Consider the following 20,746-nt stretch of genomic DNA (forward strand, 5'->3'; position numbering starts at 1 on the left):
TATAGATAAACAATTTATTAGAATAAATAACAACAATACAAAACAAGCGACTAGTGGCGGCGATCAGCAGTTGGGCAGCAGACTGAGCGGGTCGGCACAGAGCAGTGACACGGACACCGTGGTGGCCGAGTTGACCGTGGTCGAGGTCAGAGTCAGCGTCGAGGTCACCGTGCTGGTCACCTGGAGAACGGGAGCGCGACCGACGCGGTCGGCGCCCGGCTCCGGCTCCACGGGGTGTAGAGACGAGAGAATGTCTGGTTGGTAGATTCTGCAACAGGGCCGGAAGAGATGATGTGACTTGAGAGGGTTGGTATGAAAGAACAGAAAGTCAGGGGACGGTAGACAGATGATCAGAATGGGTTCCATAGGGGTTCGACGGGTTCTATGACGGTCAGACGGGAGAATGGATTAGGCTACTGGAGGATGACATGGTTACAGAAAGGGCCGCACGTCGCACAATCCGAGAAGGGTCCAGTGCGTGATGGAAAAGCGTATCAGGTCTGATTCACAAGGCAGGCATCAGGACAGCGACTCTGAGGTTATGACAGACAGAGATTGGGCTGGTGAACATTGTGACAGCAGAGCAGTTCTGGAGGTAAAAAGAAACGAGTTGTGCACCAATGCTTTCCCAATACATGTAATATCACTCATAGTAATGCAACTGAGACGTGCCAGTATTCTATATGGAGTGTCTATGGACGTGCTTATCTGAATTTTCCCGGAAATTTTGATACTTGTTTTTATGCAAATGAGCAAAGAAAAAACAGATTCGCGGGACACATACCCTGTTTCTGGTTCTCCGAGATCTGCAGATTTGAACAGCTGTCGCCGCTTTCTGCGCTTTCCTGTGCAAGCAGTAGTGGCAGCGGCTGGAAAGAAGCGGAAAATGATGTTACGACATACATCATAGTGAACTATCTGGAGGAGAATTTGAGAATGAGGGCTAACTGCGTGTAAGTCGCAAAATGACACCAGCTTGTGGCTGTGCTGAGCTGACCGTCGAGGTCATTCTCAATTGTCTCATCTTTCAAAGCAGCACAAAACCTGTGGTGGTTACAGCGCCTTAACCTGTGGTGCACCATAAAAAGGCGCCGCACAATGGCCGAAAGCGCGTGTAAGCGCGGCGCGAGACCCTCAGAGGTCAGTTCGTGGGAGGAAAAAGGTCTGCTAAGATCAGGATATTTTTTAAGTAATTGAAACGACTGCAGACTTCCTACATATGATATGTCGGTGGTGTCGTCGATTTCAGAAGGGGGCGCCGACATCGCGGACAGGCAGCGTCCAGGGGCACCCAAGGGAGTGGACACGGCGCGCGGCGCCAGCCCAACTGGGGAAAATGAGCTTAAGCGGCGAATGGCGGTCAAGCATGGCGATATGACAATGAGCTGTGAGCTATGAGCTAGTGAGATATGACAATGAGCTACTGAGCTCTGATTACTTCGCGCTGGCACTCGATTTTGTCTATTGCCCGGCTCCTCTTTTATGGTGCGCCACAGGTTTAGGTGGTCTCTTGGAAAAACAGTAATACCTCAGAGTAAAATGCAGCTGAAGACATACGGTTTTCACCATAAGAAAGAAAAAAACATCGATGAATGTATAATGTCATTTAAAGAATGCGTGCACGTGCAAAAACCTATCATTGCTAAAGGCACTTCTATTATTTAACCCTCGCCAGGCCAGGGCCTTTTTCATAACGCAGACGGCCAGGGGGGTGGCAGGGGCCAGGGTTGGTACGACCCCCCCCCCCCCGGCGATTGGCTCCTATGGCACTTAGAAACCGTTAATTTACAGGGTAGGTGGGTCCATAGGAGATCTCGCCCGTGTGCAAATTTGGTTGCTTTAGGCCAATATTTAGAGGGGTGGAGGTATAAATGTAAAAATTTCGCTAAAACAGGACAAAAGTTTTTCGCTTCTAACTTTTGATCTAATTAACCCTCGCCGGACCTATTGGTTTTCTACATACGCGCCGGCCGAGGGGGGGGGGGCGGGTACGACCCCCCCTCGCCGTTTCGCCCCTGGTGGAGCTAGCGCGTCGCGGAAAAAACGAGCGTGTGCGCCGTTACGAGACGCAGAGATTGGTACCCGATTTTAAGGTCCTAGGTCAACCGGTGACCTCTGAGGTCAGGTCAAGTGCCCCAAGGTACGGTTCAGTTTTTGGTGAATAACTTCGCAAAAAACGGCCGCAGAGCGCCGATTTTGGCAGCATCGTGTTCGTCTCGCTCAGGCGCGTCGAATGATATACTTTTTGTCCGGGTCAGGTCAACTTGGGGTGTTGACCTCAGGTCAAGGTCAGGTCAGCACCCCCAGGTCACGAAGCTGGTCGAAAGGGGTCATGTCGCATATCATTCGATTCGGCAGGTCTTCCTGAGTCCATTGGTGGCTTTCCCGACTCGCTAGCTCAATTTGATCAAGAGTTATTGACGAAAAACTAATATGACCTTGATGACGTCATAAATGACGTCACGCAAGGTCAACATTGCAAAAGTGACGCATCTAACCTTGCAAGGAGTGCATAAAATCACGATTCTGTGTGCTTGAGATAGTTGGAGATCGTTCCCGGCGCCAGAATAGCAGTTTTCATTTTTCCCCATTGACTTATAATGGTGAGGTCACGAAAATGACCTGACCTCATATGACCTTTAGGAAAAATCCGAGATATACAAGTTGTGGGACTCATAATGGATACTAGATCCTGCAAGTTTCATTTCCCTGTGACCTCTCCTCTGGCAGTGAGGGCGTTGCGAAGTTGCGACATCTGAAGACCGTGCAGAGGTTCACTTATGACGTCATAGGTCAGTGACCTGACCTGACCCAAAAATGCGGTTGGTTTCAAAAGATGCGGCTTGGATCAAAGGTCAGGTATGCCAAGTTTCAGCTCTCTATCTCCAGCGTGTTCGGAGCTATCGCGAAAAAACCCTATGGGGGGCGGCACCCGCCCCCCCCCCCTCGGCCGGCGAGGGTTAACCCGAGCATGACTTAGGTATTTTCCATAACGCTAGTGACTGAGGGAGAGGGCTCTCCAGAGCCCCCCCCCCCCCATCCTAACTCCGAAACTACTGAGCCGATCGTCAAAATTAAAACGGCGTCTAATAGCGCTGGAAAAACTGTCGAGCAAACAAAACCCATTTTCGCTTACCTCGAGTTCACCGATGACGTCAAAGGTCAGGTCAATGTAAAAATTATCAGCATATTTGCTTCTTCTCAATTTAGGCTCTGACCGCCGCGCCGGCTGAGAAGTCCGATCAGGCTCATTTTTGGTTTACGCACTCCTTGAGCCTTAGATACCCTTAGGGTACCGAACATTTACTTGGAATTTTTCAGGTCAAGGCCAGGTCATCCTAAGTCACGAAAATTGTATATCATGTATCGGTCACGTGACGCATGTTTTATGGTTCATTTTACACGGAACTCTCGAAAACAATGTCGTCTGTGTCATTTTAGGTCATTTTCAGCTGAATATATCGGAGATCAGGTAACTTTCAGGTCGGTAGAGGTCAAAATTTGAAAATCAAATTTAACAACTAAAAGGTGACTATCAGATGCAGTTTTAGCTCAGGAACACGATGGTGCCATTTATATTGCTCTACGATATCAACACGTACTAAAAAATGGCTTTCAAAAATATATAATTGTAAAATTTTGACAAAAAAGCAAATAACTTGGCTATTTTTGACGATATCATGCTAAAACTTGCTGGAGTACTTTATCAGTGTGTGTTCTATCACATATGTTCTGATTTTTGCGACAAAATCAATAACTTTTTGAAAAATCAGAAAATATTTTCTGTTATTATTATAAATACATATTTTCAAAATATTGAGAATTCGAGATAGTAGTTTAATAGCGACGTGTATTTTTTTCCACTCATGTACTAAGAAATTGGATCTAACTTTAAAACTGAGCTCTTGAGAGCGTTTGCAGTAATTCAATGTTTTGCCTCAACATCGGCCGATATGACGTCACTCTGACGTCATTTCTAGCCAAACTACGGTAGCTAGAAAGTTGAAATTTTGACACAAGGTGTCAAACTAATGGTGCTGAAGGTACAGTAATTTTCGTATTGATCCGTTAAACGGTTTAGAAGATATTGCTGAAAAACGGGAGGGGGCTCTGGAGAGCCCCCCCCCCCCCAAGTCATGCGCGGGTTAAGATAGAGCAAAAATAAAGGCAACAGTGAGCTCAGCACGTCCGTGCGCATTGAATGATATACTTTGCCACAAGTTAAGGCTTACTTAAAATTTTCCTAATTTTGAAGTGAACTATTAATTAATTTAGTTCATGCTAAACAAATTGCATCATACCGCGTATTATCCAATTCGGCTGATCGCAAGGATCACAATGACATCATTTTTAGTGAAACTTTAGCCTCATGGTGTGCGAAGTTATTAGCAAAATCGTAGTTTGACCTCATTTGACCTCAGCTGACCCGACCTAAGTGCTTTTTCAGCAATCAAGCACCGAATTCGTCTTTAATTGAGGTGAAACAACACAAAAACCTTGAAATGGAGCATATTTTACGATTGGAGCTATTCAGACAAATACTGGCCGCGTGAAAATTTCAGATTGAGGGTCCACTCTTCACAACAACCTTTGAGAGCCTTAAAGAAAGACTCTGAGAGCTCATGTAGGCTAATGAGATTCCACACTGATTCCCATGTCTTATGTCGGCTTGTTGAGGCACTTTATCCGCTCTTGGTGCCTCTGTCGCAGGCCTCTGGGGATACCAAAGGCGGAACTTGTGGGCCCTACAACGACTCTACAACGCCCACATACCGATTCATGGGACCAACGACCCATTAAAATTGGGTCCCAAGCGGCTTCTTAGAACCGGGTCCAGTGGCCACCAGCCGAATTTGTTGGCTCCTTGGACGACGTGCACACTCCAGGGCCTATCTGCCTCCAAGAGCCCAAGAGCCCCACACATTCTTTTGGGGTCCTAACGCTTGACTCTGAAGACCCAAACCGAGACTCCTGCCCTTCCCTCAATCCAGTCCTCCACACCGGCTCACGACTGCTTTGGCCAAACATCGCCTCCTGTGGTCTCCACCTCGGCTTTTGATGACCTCGATACAGGCTTTTTGGGTCCGATGCCGATCTTTCAGAGCCAAACAAAAGACTTTCGAGCCTACACTGCTTTCTGAAAACCTTCAGTTACTTCTGAGAGACCGGGGAGTAAAGTAATCTTGGAGGGACCCTCAAGGGAGTCTTGGAGCGACCGACCCTGGTCGGAGAGCTCGTTCAGTCGGAGGAGTGATGCGAGTCTGTTGAGGGGCCTCCATTGCGTCGGTTTCCAGGGGTCGGTTTTCTAGGAGGGCCAGTAGGGCTGTCAAAGGTCCACTGAGGATCCAGAAAAGTGGTTTGAGACGCTGAGGATGGTGTTTAGACTAAAAAACATCATTCAGTGAAAAAAACTAGCCGCGGCTTTATGTTGTAATTATTTGAGGAGCACAATTTGCAGACATTTCGAATAACTTCGAGAGAGAGAGAGAGAGAGAGAGAGAGAGAGAGAGAGAGAGAGAGAGAGAGAGAGAGAGAGAGAGAGAGAGAGAGAGAGAGAGAGAGAGAGAGAGAGAGAGAGAGAGAGAGCTGTATAGTTCCAGCAGTTCTTTGCTTTCATAAATCGATGATAAGCACTTTGAAAAATAAACGTGGTCCAAAACCTCCAGAGGTGCTAATTAATAAAAATTTCACCCCACCCCTCCTAACTTACCTTCCGACGGTGCTGCGGTGGTTGGGAACGTCGTATGGATCGGGAAACTTTTGCCCTCCCCAAACGGATCGGCTGGATCCGCCCCTGTGAGGAATAACATTGTTGGGGGAGAACAGTGCAAGACCGAGGAGACGCTGAGGTGACACACCGTTTCACACCGTTTTCCCTTAAGGAAAAACGGTGTGTCACCCCTAAACTGGTTATTTCACCATACGTCATTAGGTATTTTGTTAAAGTCTTATCTTCCGACTATTGAACAAAAAAAAATATGCAAGGCACTCGGATGTTGCATTCCAGCAAGAATGAGTTTTTGCCAAAACATCTGCAAACGGGACGTTTTACAATACGGGTGTTGTAAAACGCCCCACTTTGCTTGTCACTTGTTGATGAGTTTCCTTTGCATAGATATTGCATTTAATATTCCGTATTCAGCCGTACTACTCTATTGTTTAGGTAAGTAGAAACGTATTAACCCGCGAACCGACGGGGGTCTGCGTCAACTTAGAACCGACGGGGGGGCGGATGACCGCCCCCCCCCCTGAGATCTCGAGAACGAAGCAAGATAGCGACAAGCGGTAAACGGCATCGGATACGCACGGACAAGGTCTACAATTTTCGCTAAGGCCATTTTCAGGTCAGGTCAAAGATGACGTCACAGGGGTCAAAAAGTCAAAATGGCGGCGCTAGATATGGAGAGAGTTTTTATCGAATAACTTTCGAATTAGTCAAGATAGGAACAAACTAAGGGCATCATCGTGATCCTCTCGTCAATCCGCATCGAATAATATATATATGTTGACCTCGAAAAGTCAAGGTCAAAGGTTGACCTCAGGTCACGTGACCTCGAGGTCATCATGTATATCATTCGATGCGTCTTGACGAGCTGAACACAATGAGACCATCTGCGTGGCTGTATCTTGTTCCTGTACGCATTTATTGGCAAAAAAACTTTGGTGACCTTTGATGACGTCACATGACCTTACAGCTGCCCAACAGCAAAACCGACCTCAAGGTAGTGAAGGTTGATCTTATATGAAGTCATGTATGGTATATGGGGCCATTGCGACCCGTTTTAGTGGTAAAAACAGGGAGTTGATTTTTCCCCCATTGACTTACCAGTAAAACGCCTTTTGGGCGAAGAACGAGCGAGCGAGATAGTGAGCCCTGCACGTGCGCAAGGGCGAGAGGGTACCTACTTCCAACGGGCTTGTGCAAAGCACCCTTCTAACCGGTCGCTAGCGGTGTGCCAAATTTGAGCGCAATCGGCCCAGCCGTTCCTGAGATCTGGAAGCGGCATTCTGCACGTGCGCACGTGCAAGCGGGGTCCAAACTGACTTTTGCACGGCACCCAATTAACTGGTCCCCAACCGTGTACCAAATTTAAGCGCAATCGGCCCAGCCGTTCTCGAGATCTGGGAGCGCCCCCTGCACGTGCGCACGTGCAGTAGCACCCCAACCTTAACACATGCAGATGAATTATCTGATGGAGACCTAACTGTGTACCGAGTTTCAATTCAATCGGCCCAACCATTGTGCCGTTATTGAGGTTGCAATTTTGGGGGTTCTTAAAAAATGTCCAACTTAACCACGCGCCACGTGCGGTGGTTGGCAAGAACGCATGGTGGCCATCACACCACAGAACTTTTACGTCCAAGTGACATTCAGTAAAGAAGACCGCTTGTCAATCGGATGTCCGGTTCCTAAGAAATTAGCTTTTGAAGACTGAAGACGCTTTTGAAGAGCGTCCCCACGGTCGGCCGGCTGGCCGGCCGGCCGCTCATACTCAGGATTTCCCCTTAATTCAGTATGAACTCGCTCGCTCGCTGCGCTCGCTCGCTCGTAATAATGGGGAGGTCGAGAAATTGACCTGACCTTAGATCATCGATATCAAAATTCCGAGATAAACAAATTGTAGCTACTAATGACCTAATAACATCCTGCGACTTTCAAAGGCCTCCGACATCTACTGTAGCTCTGGCACGGTGACAAAGTGAAAAAAGTGACTTGAGCTTGGGTCATTCAAAGTGACCTGGTGACCTGACCTTAAAAGTTAGGAGGTTCAAACTTGCACAACATGTGTAAAATTGATTAGAGAATATTCGTACCAAATTTCACGGCTTCGCGAAAAAACTCAGGGGGACGAATATCCGCCCCCCGTCGGTGCGCGGGTTAACCCTCGCCGAACCTATTGGTTTTCTACATACGCGCCGGCCGAGGGGGGGGGGCGGGTACGACCCCCCTCGCCGTTAAGCCCCTAGTGGGGATAGCGCGTCGCGGAAAAAACGAGCGCATAGGCGGCGGAACGGGGGGGGCACCGGGGCACCGTGCCCCCCCTTGAATTCTGCAAGGGGGCACCAATAGCAAGGTGCCCCCCTTAAATTTGATGCATTAGTACCAGGTGCGGATTCGGGAAAACTCTAAGGGGAGAGTCATGAATCGAAGTGGTGCCCCTACCTATGCCCAAAATTAAAACCTCAACGGATTTCGGCCACTTAATTTTGGTGGTGCCCTATTTTCAGTTTTTATTTTCTTTATTTTTGGTTAGTCGTGTGATGACTGGTGCCCCTGCTAGGCTGCTGGTGCCCCTGGAAAGACTGTGGTACCTACCTACCCTGCCCCCTGACAAGCCTACGGTGGGCCCTGCACATGACTTAGGTGCCCATGTGCCCTGACAGGCCCGTGGTGCCCCTGACAGGCATGTGGTGTCCTTGCTAGCCCTGGGCTTTGGCAGGTCTGTGGTGCCCCTGGCGAGCCTGTGGTGCCCCTGTTAGAACGCAGGTGCCCTTGACAGGTTTGTAGTGCCCCTGACAATCCTTAAGTGCCAACGACAGGCTTGTGGTGCCTTTGACAGGCCCATGGTGCCCTTGCGAGGCCGGTGGTTCCCCTGCGAAGCCAATAGTGCCCCTGGCAGGCCTCTGGTGCCCCTGGCAGGTCTGTGGTGCCCCTGGAAGACCTGTAGTGCTTTTGCTAGGCCGATGGTGCTCCTGACAGGCCTGTGGTGCCACTGACAGGCCCGTGGTGCCCCTGCTAGGCCTGTGGTACCCCTGGCAGGCCTGTGGTGCCCCTGTCGGCTGTCAGGCCTGTGGTGCTCCTGGCAGGCACGTGGTGACCCCAGGCCCAAAGTCATGACCCATGTGACCTCCCCCTGGGATTCGCCGCTGATAAGAACTGCGATGGCTTCTTGGTAATTTGATACATGTAGGATTAATGGAATTTATCAAACGAGAATAAGGAAGAGACAAACACATAGGTACTTGAGAGGATCAATTTTATTTAATTTTAAGGTCCTAGGTCATCGGGTGACCTTCCAGGTCAGGTCAATGACCCGAAAACCGGGAAATCGGGACCTGTTAGAAAGTCGTAAAGTGTGGCTGCTCTGTGGTTTTCCGGGGTGCTGATCACGAATATCGCGTTAGTTTTGATCATAGATGCTGTCTTTCAGCATTTAGACCAGGTCGGGTCAGGTCAGGTCAGGTCAACCGGTAGGGGTTGTGACGGGTATTCGTAATACGTGTCAACCGCCTCTGGCAGCTTCGTAACATGTTACGAAGGCACCAAAACTACTTCGTAAATGTTCAAATGGTTGCTAAATTCGAATTCAGCTCCAAAAACTAGCCTAGAAACATGTAAAACTCGAAAAAGTGAACCGAGGTCACCGGAGGTCACCAAAGGTCAATGACCTGACCTGACCTTCAGGTAACCTTGACACCCACCCTAATGCATGGGAGCAACATCAAATCACATGTTTGAACGTTTGAAACCACGAAAAGCTTGCAAACGCGCGGCTAATGCGAGCAGACATGCGCCGAACCGCGATTTCGGCCAAACATGGTCACAGAAATGAGGTCACAGGTCAAAGGTCATTGGGGTCAGGGTCATGAAATTTTCAGGGTAGGTGTAAAATTGATCAATGCGAGGGTACTGAAAGTTTCGTCGCGATCGGCCGCTTTTTACCCGAGTTATTCGCGAAAAACCTTAGGGGGGTGCATCACCTACGGTCCTAACCCTCGCCCTGTGCCGGCGAGGGTTAAAGTTAACCACACATACGGGGGTGAACTGCAATTTTTGGTTAGTAAAAAAAAAATCATCGTGTCAGGCTGTGACGAAAAATAAGTGGCCTAAATCCGATGAGAAAACAGGATTTGGGGGTACCCTAGGTTTGGCTCCTTGAGCTGGTGCCCCCCCCCCCCTTGTCTCAAATCGTTCCGCCGCTTATGAACGAGCGTGTGCGCCGTTACGAGACGCAGAGATTGGTACCCGATTTTAAGGTCCTAGGTCAACCGGTGACCTCTGAGGTCAGGTCAAGTGCCCCAAGGTACGGTTCAGTTTTTGGTGAATAACTTTGCAAAAATAAACGGCCACAAAGCCACGATTTTGGCAGCATCGTGTTCGCCTCGCTCAGGCGCGTCAAATGATATACTTTTTGTTTGGGTCGGGTCAACTTAGGGTGTTGACCTCAGGTCACGGTCAGGTAAGCGCCCCCAGGTCACGAAGCTGGTCGAAAGCAGTCATGTTGCATATCATTCGATTCGGCAGGTCTTCTTGAGTCCAGTGGTGACTTTCCCGACTCGCTAGCTCAATTTGGTCGGGAGTTATTGACGAAAAACTAATATGATCTTTATGACGTCATAAATAACGTCATGCAAGGTCAACATTGCAAAAGTGACGCATCTAACCTTGCAAGGAGTGCATCAAATCACGATTCTGTGTGCTTGAGATGTTGGAGATCGTTCCCGACGCTAGAATAACAGTTTTCATTTTCCCATTGACTTATAATGGTGAGGTCACGAAAATTACCTGACCTCATATGACCTTAAGGGAAAATCCGAGATATACAAGTTGTGAGACTCGTAATGGATACTAGATCCTGCAAGTTTCATTTCCCTGTGAAAGCTCCTCTGGCAGTGAGGGCGTTGCGAAGTTGCGACATCTGAAGACCGTGCAGAGGTTCACTTATGACGTCATAGGTCAGTGACCTGACCTGACCCGAAAATACGGTTGGTTTCAAAAGATCTGACTTCAATCAAAGGTCAGGTATGCCAAGTTTTAGGTCTCTATCATCAGAGGGTTTGGAGCATTCGCGAAAAAAACCATGTGCCGCCCCCCCCCCCTCGGCCGGTGAGGGTTAACCCGCGCCGGGCCGGGGGGAGGGTGTTTGAACACCACCACCCCCCTGCGGTTTTTCGCAAATATCGCGAAAAACCGTAGTTTTTGCCGGTTCAATTTGCCCGGTTCAGTTTTTGCCCTTTTTGCTGGCTAAAACACGTGCAAAGTCGAAAAGCTACTTGGAGCCAAATCTCTTTTGAATAAAAACAAAACAAATCGAATTTCATTCGGAGCATTTCGCCGAAAAAGAAGACGACACTTATAAAATCAACGTCCTAAAATTGTTCTATCAAAAGGTAACCAAAGCTCTTGTCACTGAATATCACATTGATGCAAAGTTTTCCAGGTCGATTAACATATGTTGAAAGTAAGATTTAACCCTCGCCCGCACATGCCATTTTCCCATCCTAGAACGCACATGGGGGGGGGTGGTTGCCACCCCCCCCCGCGCCATTTCGTTCCTGTTGGAGATAGAGCTTAGCAGTAAAGACCAAAAAGATTCTTTGGGAAGAGACGAATCCAATGATATCCAGTTTTACCTTCTCAGGTCAGTCACTGACCTTCCAGGTCAGGTCAAACTAAAAAATGTTGCTGTTTTGGGTCACCGTTGGATATCAAGTGCGCTGCTTATCAAATACCGATGACGATGCTGTTTTCTGGTGCCAAGCCAGCTAGAACCTCTTTGTCACACTACCCGACCAGAATTTTGCTGCTGAGGTCATTTCAGGTCAAGTTAGGTCAAGGTCAATTATATGTGTTTGTATGTCTGTGTGTGTCTGTGTGTATACTGGTGTGTGCACCGATTGTTTTTGGGTCCATATTACATGAAATCATGATCTGAGAAGCTTTTACCAACAATGCAGTCAAAAAACTTCACAAAAAGTAAATTCAGCTTGCCTAAAACGCAATTATCTTAGATGACCTAGGTTGACCTTGACCTTGACCTTGACATCTGTACATCGTCGAACAACATGTTCCATGATAGGTGGGAGGTAAGACTGGCAAAAAAGGCCGAAATCAGGGTGTCAAAAGCTCACAAGGCCCATAGCAAACGCAAGATGTTGAGAATTGGCCATTTGGGTCATGGCATGACCTGAAAAACAAGGTCATATCTCCGAAACCAAAAATCACAGAAACTTGAAATTTTCAGTGAACATCAAGAAAGGATAGACGAGCAGCTATACGAAAAATCAGCCCTCTAGCCCTAAAAATGTTGAGTGCAGAGCAGAAAGACTACCTGGGGGGGTGGCAACCACCCCCCCCATGTGCGGGCGAGGGTAATAACAGACTTATTTTGTCCCTTAGCATTAGTAACAACTTGACCTACCTAAAGGTCAGTTCAAGGTCAGGTAAGACAAGCAAAATTTTGGATTTCAAAAGTGATTTTTAATACCACATCGTACCTTGTCGACGCTGACAAAGCCAAAGTATGTGCAGGTATGTTCTGTGTCTAGCAGGACTTCCCACTTCATGTTTTTGTGCTGGTTTTTATTTCTTTTTAACAATGCATTTGTACCAAATGAAATCAAAAGTTAGGTGATTGGTGAAAAGTTTGTTTGCCTGTTTGGTGAAAAAGCCTGTTTGAAGAAAGAAATCGATGTTTCACTAATCCTTCGACATGCCATAAAATTACATCTTTTCAAGCATACTTCAATGACATCCCTGGTAATCATTAAAAGCGTCAAAAGCTTTTAATCTAAATGCTAATCAAAAAAATTTCATCATTGCTCGACCGACATGGGTCACTGAATTACCTTCCTGGTATTGTAAACAATGACACTTAGTTTTTAATGCATCATTGCATGCAAATTGCACGCGAATTACAAGCCGTCACGGATGACCGTCCGGTCAAAGACTGCCCCGGGTGTCGCGAGGCCGCGCAGTTAGCCAGACCCGGCGGCTGCCGGCCCGCCCAGCCTGCACGCTGCTCCCTCTCTCTCTCTCCTCTCTCTCTCTCTCTCTCTCTCTCTCTCTCTCTCTCTCTCTCTCTCTCTCTCTCTCTCTCTCTCTCTCTCTCTCTCTCTCTCTCTCTCTCTCTCTCTCTCTCTCTCCTCTCTCTCTCTCTCCCTCTCTCTCTCTCTCTCGGGCCGCTCCGTGCTCTGCCCAGCTCGCCCCGTAGTCCCTCGGTCCTCACCGCTGACGCAAGTGTAGAAGGCCGTGGTGGTAGTGAAGCTAAGCGTGTTGTACGTGCTCGTCGATAGGTAGATGAGGAACGAGCGCGCCTCTGGATCGCCGGCATCTGGAAAGATTCATACATTTGGGTTAAATCAATGCTTAATATGAAAGGGATATAATAATGAAAAAACGACTCGGGAAAGCGAGAAGATTAAACTAACGGCATCTGCACAGAAAAGCAACAGCAAAAAACGTTAACAAAACACGTTGCTGCGAAAAGGCACAACACTAAATACCAGAGAAGGATGTATCTAGTCCGAATGTTACCTGTGAATACAGCGTTAAACAACGCCTGCACTGAAGGAACAATTTGGTTCGTTTTGTTTCGTCGCAGTATTTGGATACGAGAAGCATATAGGTACTTTCAAAAAAGATAGCACTATTTCGTTTTACTGCAATTGGGGACACAGTCTTCCAGCTCCGCAAAAGGTCCTTCCTGGTGAATGTGATTTCATTGGATTTGTTAGGTTGTCAGTTAGGTGAATTGTCCCGGATCGGGAAACTATGATCACGAATGAGGAAATATGATAAAGAGCAGCAAAACGCATTTTCTGAATAATGGACCTAGCTCGGATGCCTTCAGAGGGACTCGGATGACGCCATGGGCGGCCGGCAGTGTGCAGTGTCCGGCGGACCCACCTGAGAGGGCCGTCTGCTGGTCGGCCGGCGCCGCGCCGGACGACGGACAACAGCAGGCCGCCAACAGCACCGCCACCAGCGTCAGCGCGCTGGGCAGCATGATCAGGAGCGAAGGCGGTGCGGGCGGGCCCCACGAGCAGCCCTCTGCGCCGCCGCCGGCCGCACGCAGCCTCATATGCTGTTTGTTACCACTTTTTGTCGGGGCCCGAGGACGGCTGGTTGGTCGACGGTGAGGTGTTGAGGGTGTTTTTGTGCCGGCAATGCTAAACGCTGCGCTGGGGTTATCTATAACAGATGAGCAGCATCACGTGCACATGGAAAAATAGAGTTGCTAATGAAGGAAGTGCTAGCACCGCGCCGTGGCAGTGGTTCGATCGTTGTAGATTGAAATACCGGTTACCAGAAGCCAGTGTTCGCCATGGGCCGGGCCAGCCCAATGGGCCATGGGCTGGGCTGGGCTACGGGCTGGGCTGGGCCCTCAAACATGACGGATCGATGGGCTGTGGATGGGCTGGGCCAAGAACTGTAAAGTGGAGTTAGGGGCTCGCGACTGAGGCAAAAACCATAACTGGCTTATTAGTAGCTACAATTTGTATATCTCGGAATTTTGATGTCGGTGACCTAAGGTCAGGTCAATTTCGCGACCTCCCCATTATAAGTCAATGGGGGAAAATCAACTCCCTGTTTTTACCACTAAAACGGGTCGGAATGGCCCCATATACCATACATGACTTCATATACGATCAACCTTCACTACCTTGAGGTCTGTTTTGCTGTTGGGCAGCTGTAAGGTCATGTGACGTCATCAAAGGTCACCAAAGGTTTTTTGCCAATAACTCCGTACAGGAACAAGATACAGCTGCGCGGATGGTCTCATTGTGTTCAGCTCGTCAAGACGCATCGAATGCTATACATGATGACCTCGAGGTCACGTGACCTGAGGTCAACCTTTGACCTTGACCTTTCGAGGTCAACATATATATACATATATATATATATATATATATATATATATATATATATATATATATATATATATATATATATATATATATATATATATATATATATATATATATATATATAGTTAGGCAGCAATCCATTCAATAGGCAAGTCTGATTGAACACAATCGCGCTTCTTTCATTGATAAGCTTCTTCTTCGGTGCTTAGGTCAACCTTTGACCAACAAAGGTTGACCTAAGCACCGAAATATACAAATTTACATATATATATATATATATATATATATATATATATATATATATATATATATATATATATATATATATATATATATATATATATATATATATATATATATACATCATTCGATGCGGATTGACGAGAGGATCACGATGATGCCCTTAGTTTTTTCCTATCTTGACTAATTCAAAAGTTATTCGAGAAAAACTCTCTCCATATCTAGCGCCGCCATTTTGACTTTTTCGACCCCTGTGACGTCATCTTTGACCTGACCTGAAAATGACCTGTGTAAAAATTGTAGACCTTGTCCGTGCGTATCCGATGCCGTTTACCGCTTGTCGCTATCTTGCTTCGTTCTCGAGATCTCAGGGGGGGGGGCGGTCATCCGCCCCCCCCCCCCCGTCGGTACGAAGTTGGCGCAGACCCCCGTCGGTGCGCGTGTTAACCCACCATTCACTGAGAAAGCGCATCTGAATGTCCCTTACCATCAGCTATTCACGATAATTCAAGAACGAATAATTTGACGGCAATGAAACTTTCTGTAGCATTTCCCAAATCAACCTAACTATACCTAAGATGTAAAACTCTCTCTGGTTTCCTCGAAATCCTTTTCAGTTATAACCGATTTTGCACCGTTACTAGTCACTACGCGCCCCCGTCAGTGCGCGGGTTAACAAACTATTCCACACATCTTGTCAGCCCTAGCTGCACCTATCTGTTTTCTACATACGCCTCGGCCGAACAGAGCAAAAATCCCCCCTTTCCCTCGCCGTTTCGCCCCTAATTGAGCTAAAGCCTCGAGCGTGTGCGCCGTTACGAGAAGCAGCGACTGATACCCAATAGTAAGGTCTCGTCAACGTCTCAGGTCAACCCGTGACCTCTCAGGTAATGTCAAGTAGGTACTCAAATGCTCGTTTTTTAGGAGGGAGGGGGGTAAATTAGCTCGCTAAAAGTGGCCACAGATCGTGCTAAGATTTTAGGCACCATCGCATTTTTCATGGTCAGGCCCGTTGAATGATATGCTTTGTGTTTAGTTGAGATCAACATAGGATGTTGACCTCGGATCAACGTCAAGTCAAAGTCACTTACACCATGCAATCGGTCGGATGAAGTCATAATGAAGCCCATTGGGGGCTTGATCCACACACTGCAAAAGGTTTTTTTGGCACTATAAGGGGCCATTTGCGAGGTTGTAACATTCTAGGACCGTGCAGGGGCTCACTTATGATTAATGATGTCGATTACGGAAAATCAGGATACCGATTCTAAACCAAATACCAACAAAAACAATGGGAAAATACCGAAGCCAAACCAACTTGGGAATACCAGGAAAATACCCACTTTTACCAAATTCACAGTCTCTTATACATAACAGAGGATTCATAATACTCGTACCGCCAAATACCAAAAACAGTGGGACTAGCCGTTTTCACGACGGGTTATCCGGCGAGTGCACCTAATTTGACCAAATCTGCACCTAATCTCTTTTACAGCAAATATCTTTATTTTATGAATTTATTTCAGTGTTTTAATCGATGATACTCTCTGATAATATGACAAGGCAGGGATATAAGCAATGAGTGCAGCCCTAGCTCATAGCTACTAAGAGATACACTGAACCTAATTTGACCAAATCTGCACCTGATGTGCAAATGTGTACCAGATGGCCGTCGTGAAAACAGCTGACTACCAAATACCAAGTTGGTATCGGTTTGCTAGCGGTATACCAAAAGTCGGAATACGATTGGTATCTCTACTTATGATGTCATATGTCAGTGATGTGATCTGACTTAAAATGCAGTTGGTGTTAGGTAAGTGTAAATTCACACACACACACCAAAATAAACCATCTCGTGAAAATGTGTAATTTGATGACCCCTGATAACCTGACCTTGACCGAACAGATAATAAAGTTTACTTAGGGGAGACTGGGGCAAAGTGGCCACCCGGGGCAAAGCGGCTAAGCTTCGTTTTAACCCAGCACATCCGACGTCAGCTCCAGTTGATGGTTGTCAATTATACTTATCCTCGCGATCCTTCGAACGAGCCAGACCGGAGTTTCCGATCCGTCGCCATTTTTCCGTGACAGACGAAAAGGCACATTTTCCCTGTTTATTATTTTTATCCGAATATTCTTACGCTTTTTGAATGTTACATAATGTCATAACCGTTTGGAAGTTTATTCAAGTGTTGTCATTCCTGCATTCAGTGGTTATCGCACAAACTTCTGCCAATTGTAATGCGTTTTGCCCCACTATGTAATAACAGAGCTGGAAGACGTTTTTTCGGGTGGGAGGTTCTGCCATGTTCTGCCATTTTCGACCGAAAAAAGACCTTCGCGAGGAGAGCTGTCTGGCCTACAGCTTTGAAGATACAGAAAAATGATCAGACATAAAAGTGTAGAATTAATAGGGCTACTTAACAACTATCTCGGATTTTAAAAATTTATGAGTTTTGACCCCAAAAAATAAAAAAATCTTTTTAATATTAGCCGAAAAAAAAAACAGGAAGTTTTTTGAGTTTCGAAAAAACGGAATAAACGTGATAGTACCAATCGTCTTCTATATACATACCAAATTTCAGATCGATATCTCGTTTTTTGGTCAAGTTATAGCAAAAAAACTGTTCAAAAATGATGACGTAAAATTTTCAAACTCAATTTTTGGCAATTCTAGACCACGTAGGACAAAACAAAGACCACCATTAGACTCCCGGTGACGAGCTGCATCGAATCAATACCCATTTTATGCAAAAATATCAACTTTGAAATTTGACATAATTTGACCTGACATTGACCTGACCTTCACCAAAACGTAACCTAAGCTGGCCCCAAAGGCTGCCTAACCCACATAATTCCATTTGTCATGTAAAATGGACCATAAAACATGTATCACACGACACTTTCATATTGTGACCCCCAGTGACCTGACCTCTGTGACCTGACCTGGTATCAGTGACCTCAGATAGCAAAGTATGTGTTGTTTGACGAACAATGTACCATCGATGGTTTTCAATAACTTACCAATTTACTCGATTTCACAACACATTTCTTGAAATGCCTTGAAATCCGACCTTTGACCTGACCTGTGACGTCATCGGTTTGACCTAGGTCAATGAAATTTGGTCACAAGGTATTTCCCCGGTGGCGCTATCGAACACCGTTTGGGTTTTGAAAATCGGCCGGTAAATTTCCGAGATCTTGGGGAGCCGAAACGCCCCCCCCCCTACGGGTGTTAGGGTCCGCCGATAGCCCATCGGGTCGCGGGTTAACCAGCAAAAACTTTATTCCTGCATTAGTCAACTATCCTGTGTCTCGCTTAGGTCAGGCCACTTTCAGGTAAAAAGGTCAAATTTTAAAGTTAAATTTTTTCAATAAAAAAGGTGTCTATCGGATGCAGTTTGAGCTCAGAAACACGATCGTGCTATTTATATTGGTATAAGATGTGAATACCTACTGAAAATTTGATTTCAAAAATTTATAACTGTGAATTTTTTTGCTATGATGCGTATACCTTGGCTATTTTTTGAAGATATTTGGCTAAAACTTGCTAGAGTAAGTCATAGGCATGTGTTCTATCACATACATTCTGGTTTTTTGAAAAATCAATTTTTTTAAAGATAAAAATACAAATATTTCATTTTATTAAACATAAAATTCCAAATTTTCAAAGTTTTGAAAATCCGGGATAGTAGTTTGATAGCGCAGTCTACTTTGAGTCCTCTCATGCAAAGAAATTGGATCTAGCTTAAAGGGACACTCCCACCTTAACATTAGTATTGAGTTGAGATAGCCAAATTGGTGGCCATGGCCTGCAAATACCGGTTTGGGCACTCACAACATCGACAAATGCTTTAATTCGGAGATATGGAATTTCAAACTTGCAGTTTTCGGATTCTAAGGGGCTAGTGCATTGGCATGCCCCCTTAGAATTTGTGACGTCAGCGGAGATCTAACGATTTTTTAAATCTTTTACTAAAACGTTTGGTAGCACGCGGTGGTATATGCTGCTTTGCGCGCAACAAATGCCGCACTTTCAAATAAAGTCGCTAGGAACAGCGGAGATCCCAAAAAGTAAACAAAAGTAAAAGTCTAATATCTTGAAAACCGGTGAATATTTTTCGATGAAATTTGGTAGATATTCGTTTTCGCCCTTTCTGAACCGAGCGACATCACTTTCGTGCCGATTCATTAACTTTTTTGAAGGTGGGAGGGTCCCTTTAAAGCTGAGTTCTTGAGAGCGATTGCCGTGGTTCAATGTTTTGCGTCGAAATCGGCCGAACATGACGTCACTGACGTCATTTCCGGCCGACCTATGGTAGCTACGAAGTTCATATTATAACAAAAGGCGTCAAATTGATGCAGCCGAAGGTACTGAAAGTTTGGCGTCGATACGTCTGGCGGTTTGGAAGTTATTGCAGAAAAACTGTAGGGGGTATTTAGCCCCCCCCCCCCGTGGTGCGCGGGCTAAGTTTTAGCAGATAGCGCAAAAACGGCAGCACGCAGAGCCACTAAACTTGGGACATTTTTTGAGAATTTATTTTGCTTTTGTCTTGATAATTTTGAGTTCCAATGATCTCAGTTCAGGGTAATAACTAGGTCACGAATAACGGGACATCGTCAAAATAATACTGAATTTATACTTATACTGCTATAAAATCCAGAGTTTGCATCGACGGCACTCAAACTTTCGTGATGTGCGCTCATCGAGATTCACGATATGGACTCCGTATTTTACATTTCGTTGACCAAAGATAATCATGATGCTAAAGGAAGGGAAATTGTTTTCTAATAGCTTTAACCCTATTCCTGGCGGGCTCCGCCGGGACAAGAAACTGGCGGGGGGGGCCGATTCGGCCCCCCCCCCTTCAGATCTCAAAAACTACACATCGCAGCGACAAACGGTAAACGGCATCGGATACGCACGGTCAAGATCTACAATTTTTACTAAGGTCATTTTCAGGTCAGGTCAAAGATGACGTCACAGGGGTCGAAAAAGTCAAAATGGCGACGCTAGATATGAAGAGAGTTTTTCTCGAATAACTTTCGAATTAGTCAAGATAGGAACAAACTAAGGGCATCATCGTGATCCTCTCGTCAATCCGCATCGAATGATGTATATGTTGACCTCGAAAGGTCAAGGTCAAAGGTTGACCTCAGGTCACGTGACCTCGAGGTCATCATGTATATCATTCGATGCGTCTTGACGAGCAGAACACAATGAGACCATCCGCGCAGCTGTATCTTGTTCCTGTACGGAGTTATTGGCAAAAACCCTTTGGTGACCTTTGATGACGTCACATGACCTCACAGCTGCCCAACAGCAAAACAGACCTCAAGGTAGTGAAGGTTGATCGTATATGAAGTCATGTATGGTATATGGGGCCATTCCGACCCGTTTTAGTGGTAAAAACAGGGAGTTGATTTTTCCCCCATTGACTTATAATGGGGAGGTCGCGAAACTGACCTGACCTTAGGTCACCGATATCAAAATTCCGAGATATACAAATTGCAAATACTGGTACCCTAACTAAAGCCTGAAGAGAAGAAATTGATCGGTCAAAAACTCTAGCTCTGGCGTGATTGCAAACTTTTCTGAGGTAGGGTCACCAAACCGCCTCTGGTGACCTGACCTGAGGTCAGATCAACTCAAAATTTTCAGACATGTTGCGTAGAAGCCTTTTAGGAAAAGTCAGAAAATTTGAGCTTCTTAGCTCAACGCATTTGGGAAAAATAACCAAAAAACCTCAGGGGGGCTCCTGACTCCTGAGGCCCCCCCCCCGCCAGGAATAGGGTTAATAGTGACAGTATCGGAGACATCTGCTTCATTTCAGCGTTTTGTGTTGTAATGTCTCCGTTTATGCCAAAACTTAATCAAGTTTGTACTTTTTGATGAAAAACGCAATGGTAGGGT

The 20,746-nt window shown here is 46.3% G+C and overlaps 1 protein-coding gene across 1 annotated transcript; it reads right to left on the reverse strand.

The window, feature by feature from the left end:
- LOC122369566 lies at positions 1 to 13,948 on the reverse strand. Its single transcript, XM_043344408.1, has 4 exons — positions 13,631 to 13,948; positions 12,951 to 13,055; positions 785 to 869; positions 1 to 268 (listed from the first exon to the last, which is right to left on the reverse strand). The coding sequence occupies exons 1-4, from the start codon at positions 13,803 to 13,805 to the stop codon at positions 64 to 66; spliced, it is 570 nt and encodes a 189-aa protein (XP_043200343.1). The 5' UTR covers positions 13,806 to 13,948; the 3' UTR covers positions 1 to 63.
- Positions 13,949 to 20,746: the final 6,798 nt, after the last annotated feature.

This window comes from Amphibalanus amphitrite, unplaced genomic scaffold, assembly GCF_019059575.1.
Source record: "Amphibalanus amphitrite isolate SeventyFive unplaced genomic scaffold, NRLGWU_Aamphi_draft 001049F_arrow, whole genome shotgun sequence".
Taxonomy (NCBI): domain Eukaryota; kingdom Metazoa; phylum Arthropoda; class Thecostraca; order Balanomorpha; family Balanidae; genus Amphibalanus; species Amphibalanus amphitrite.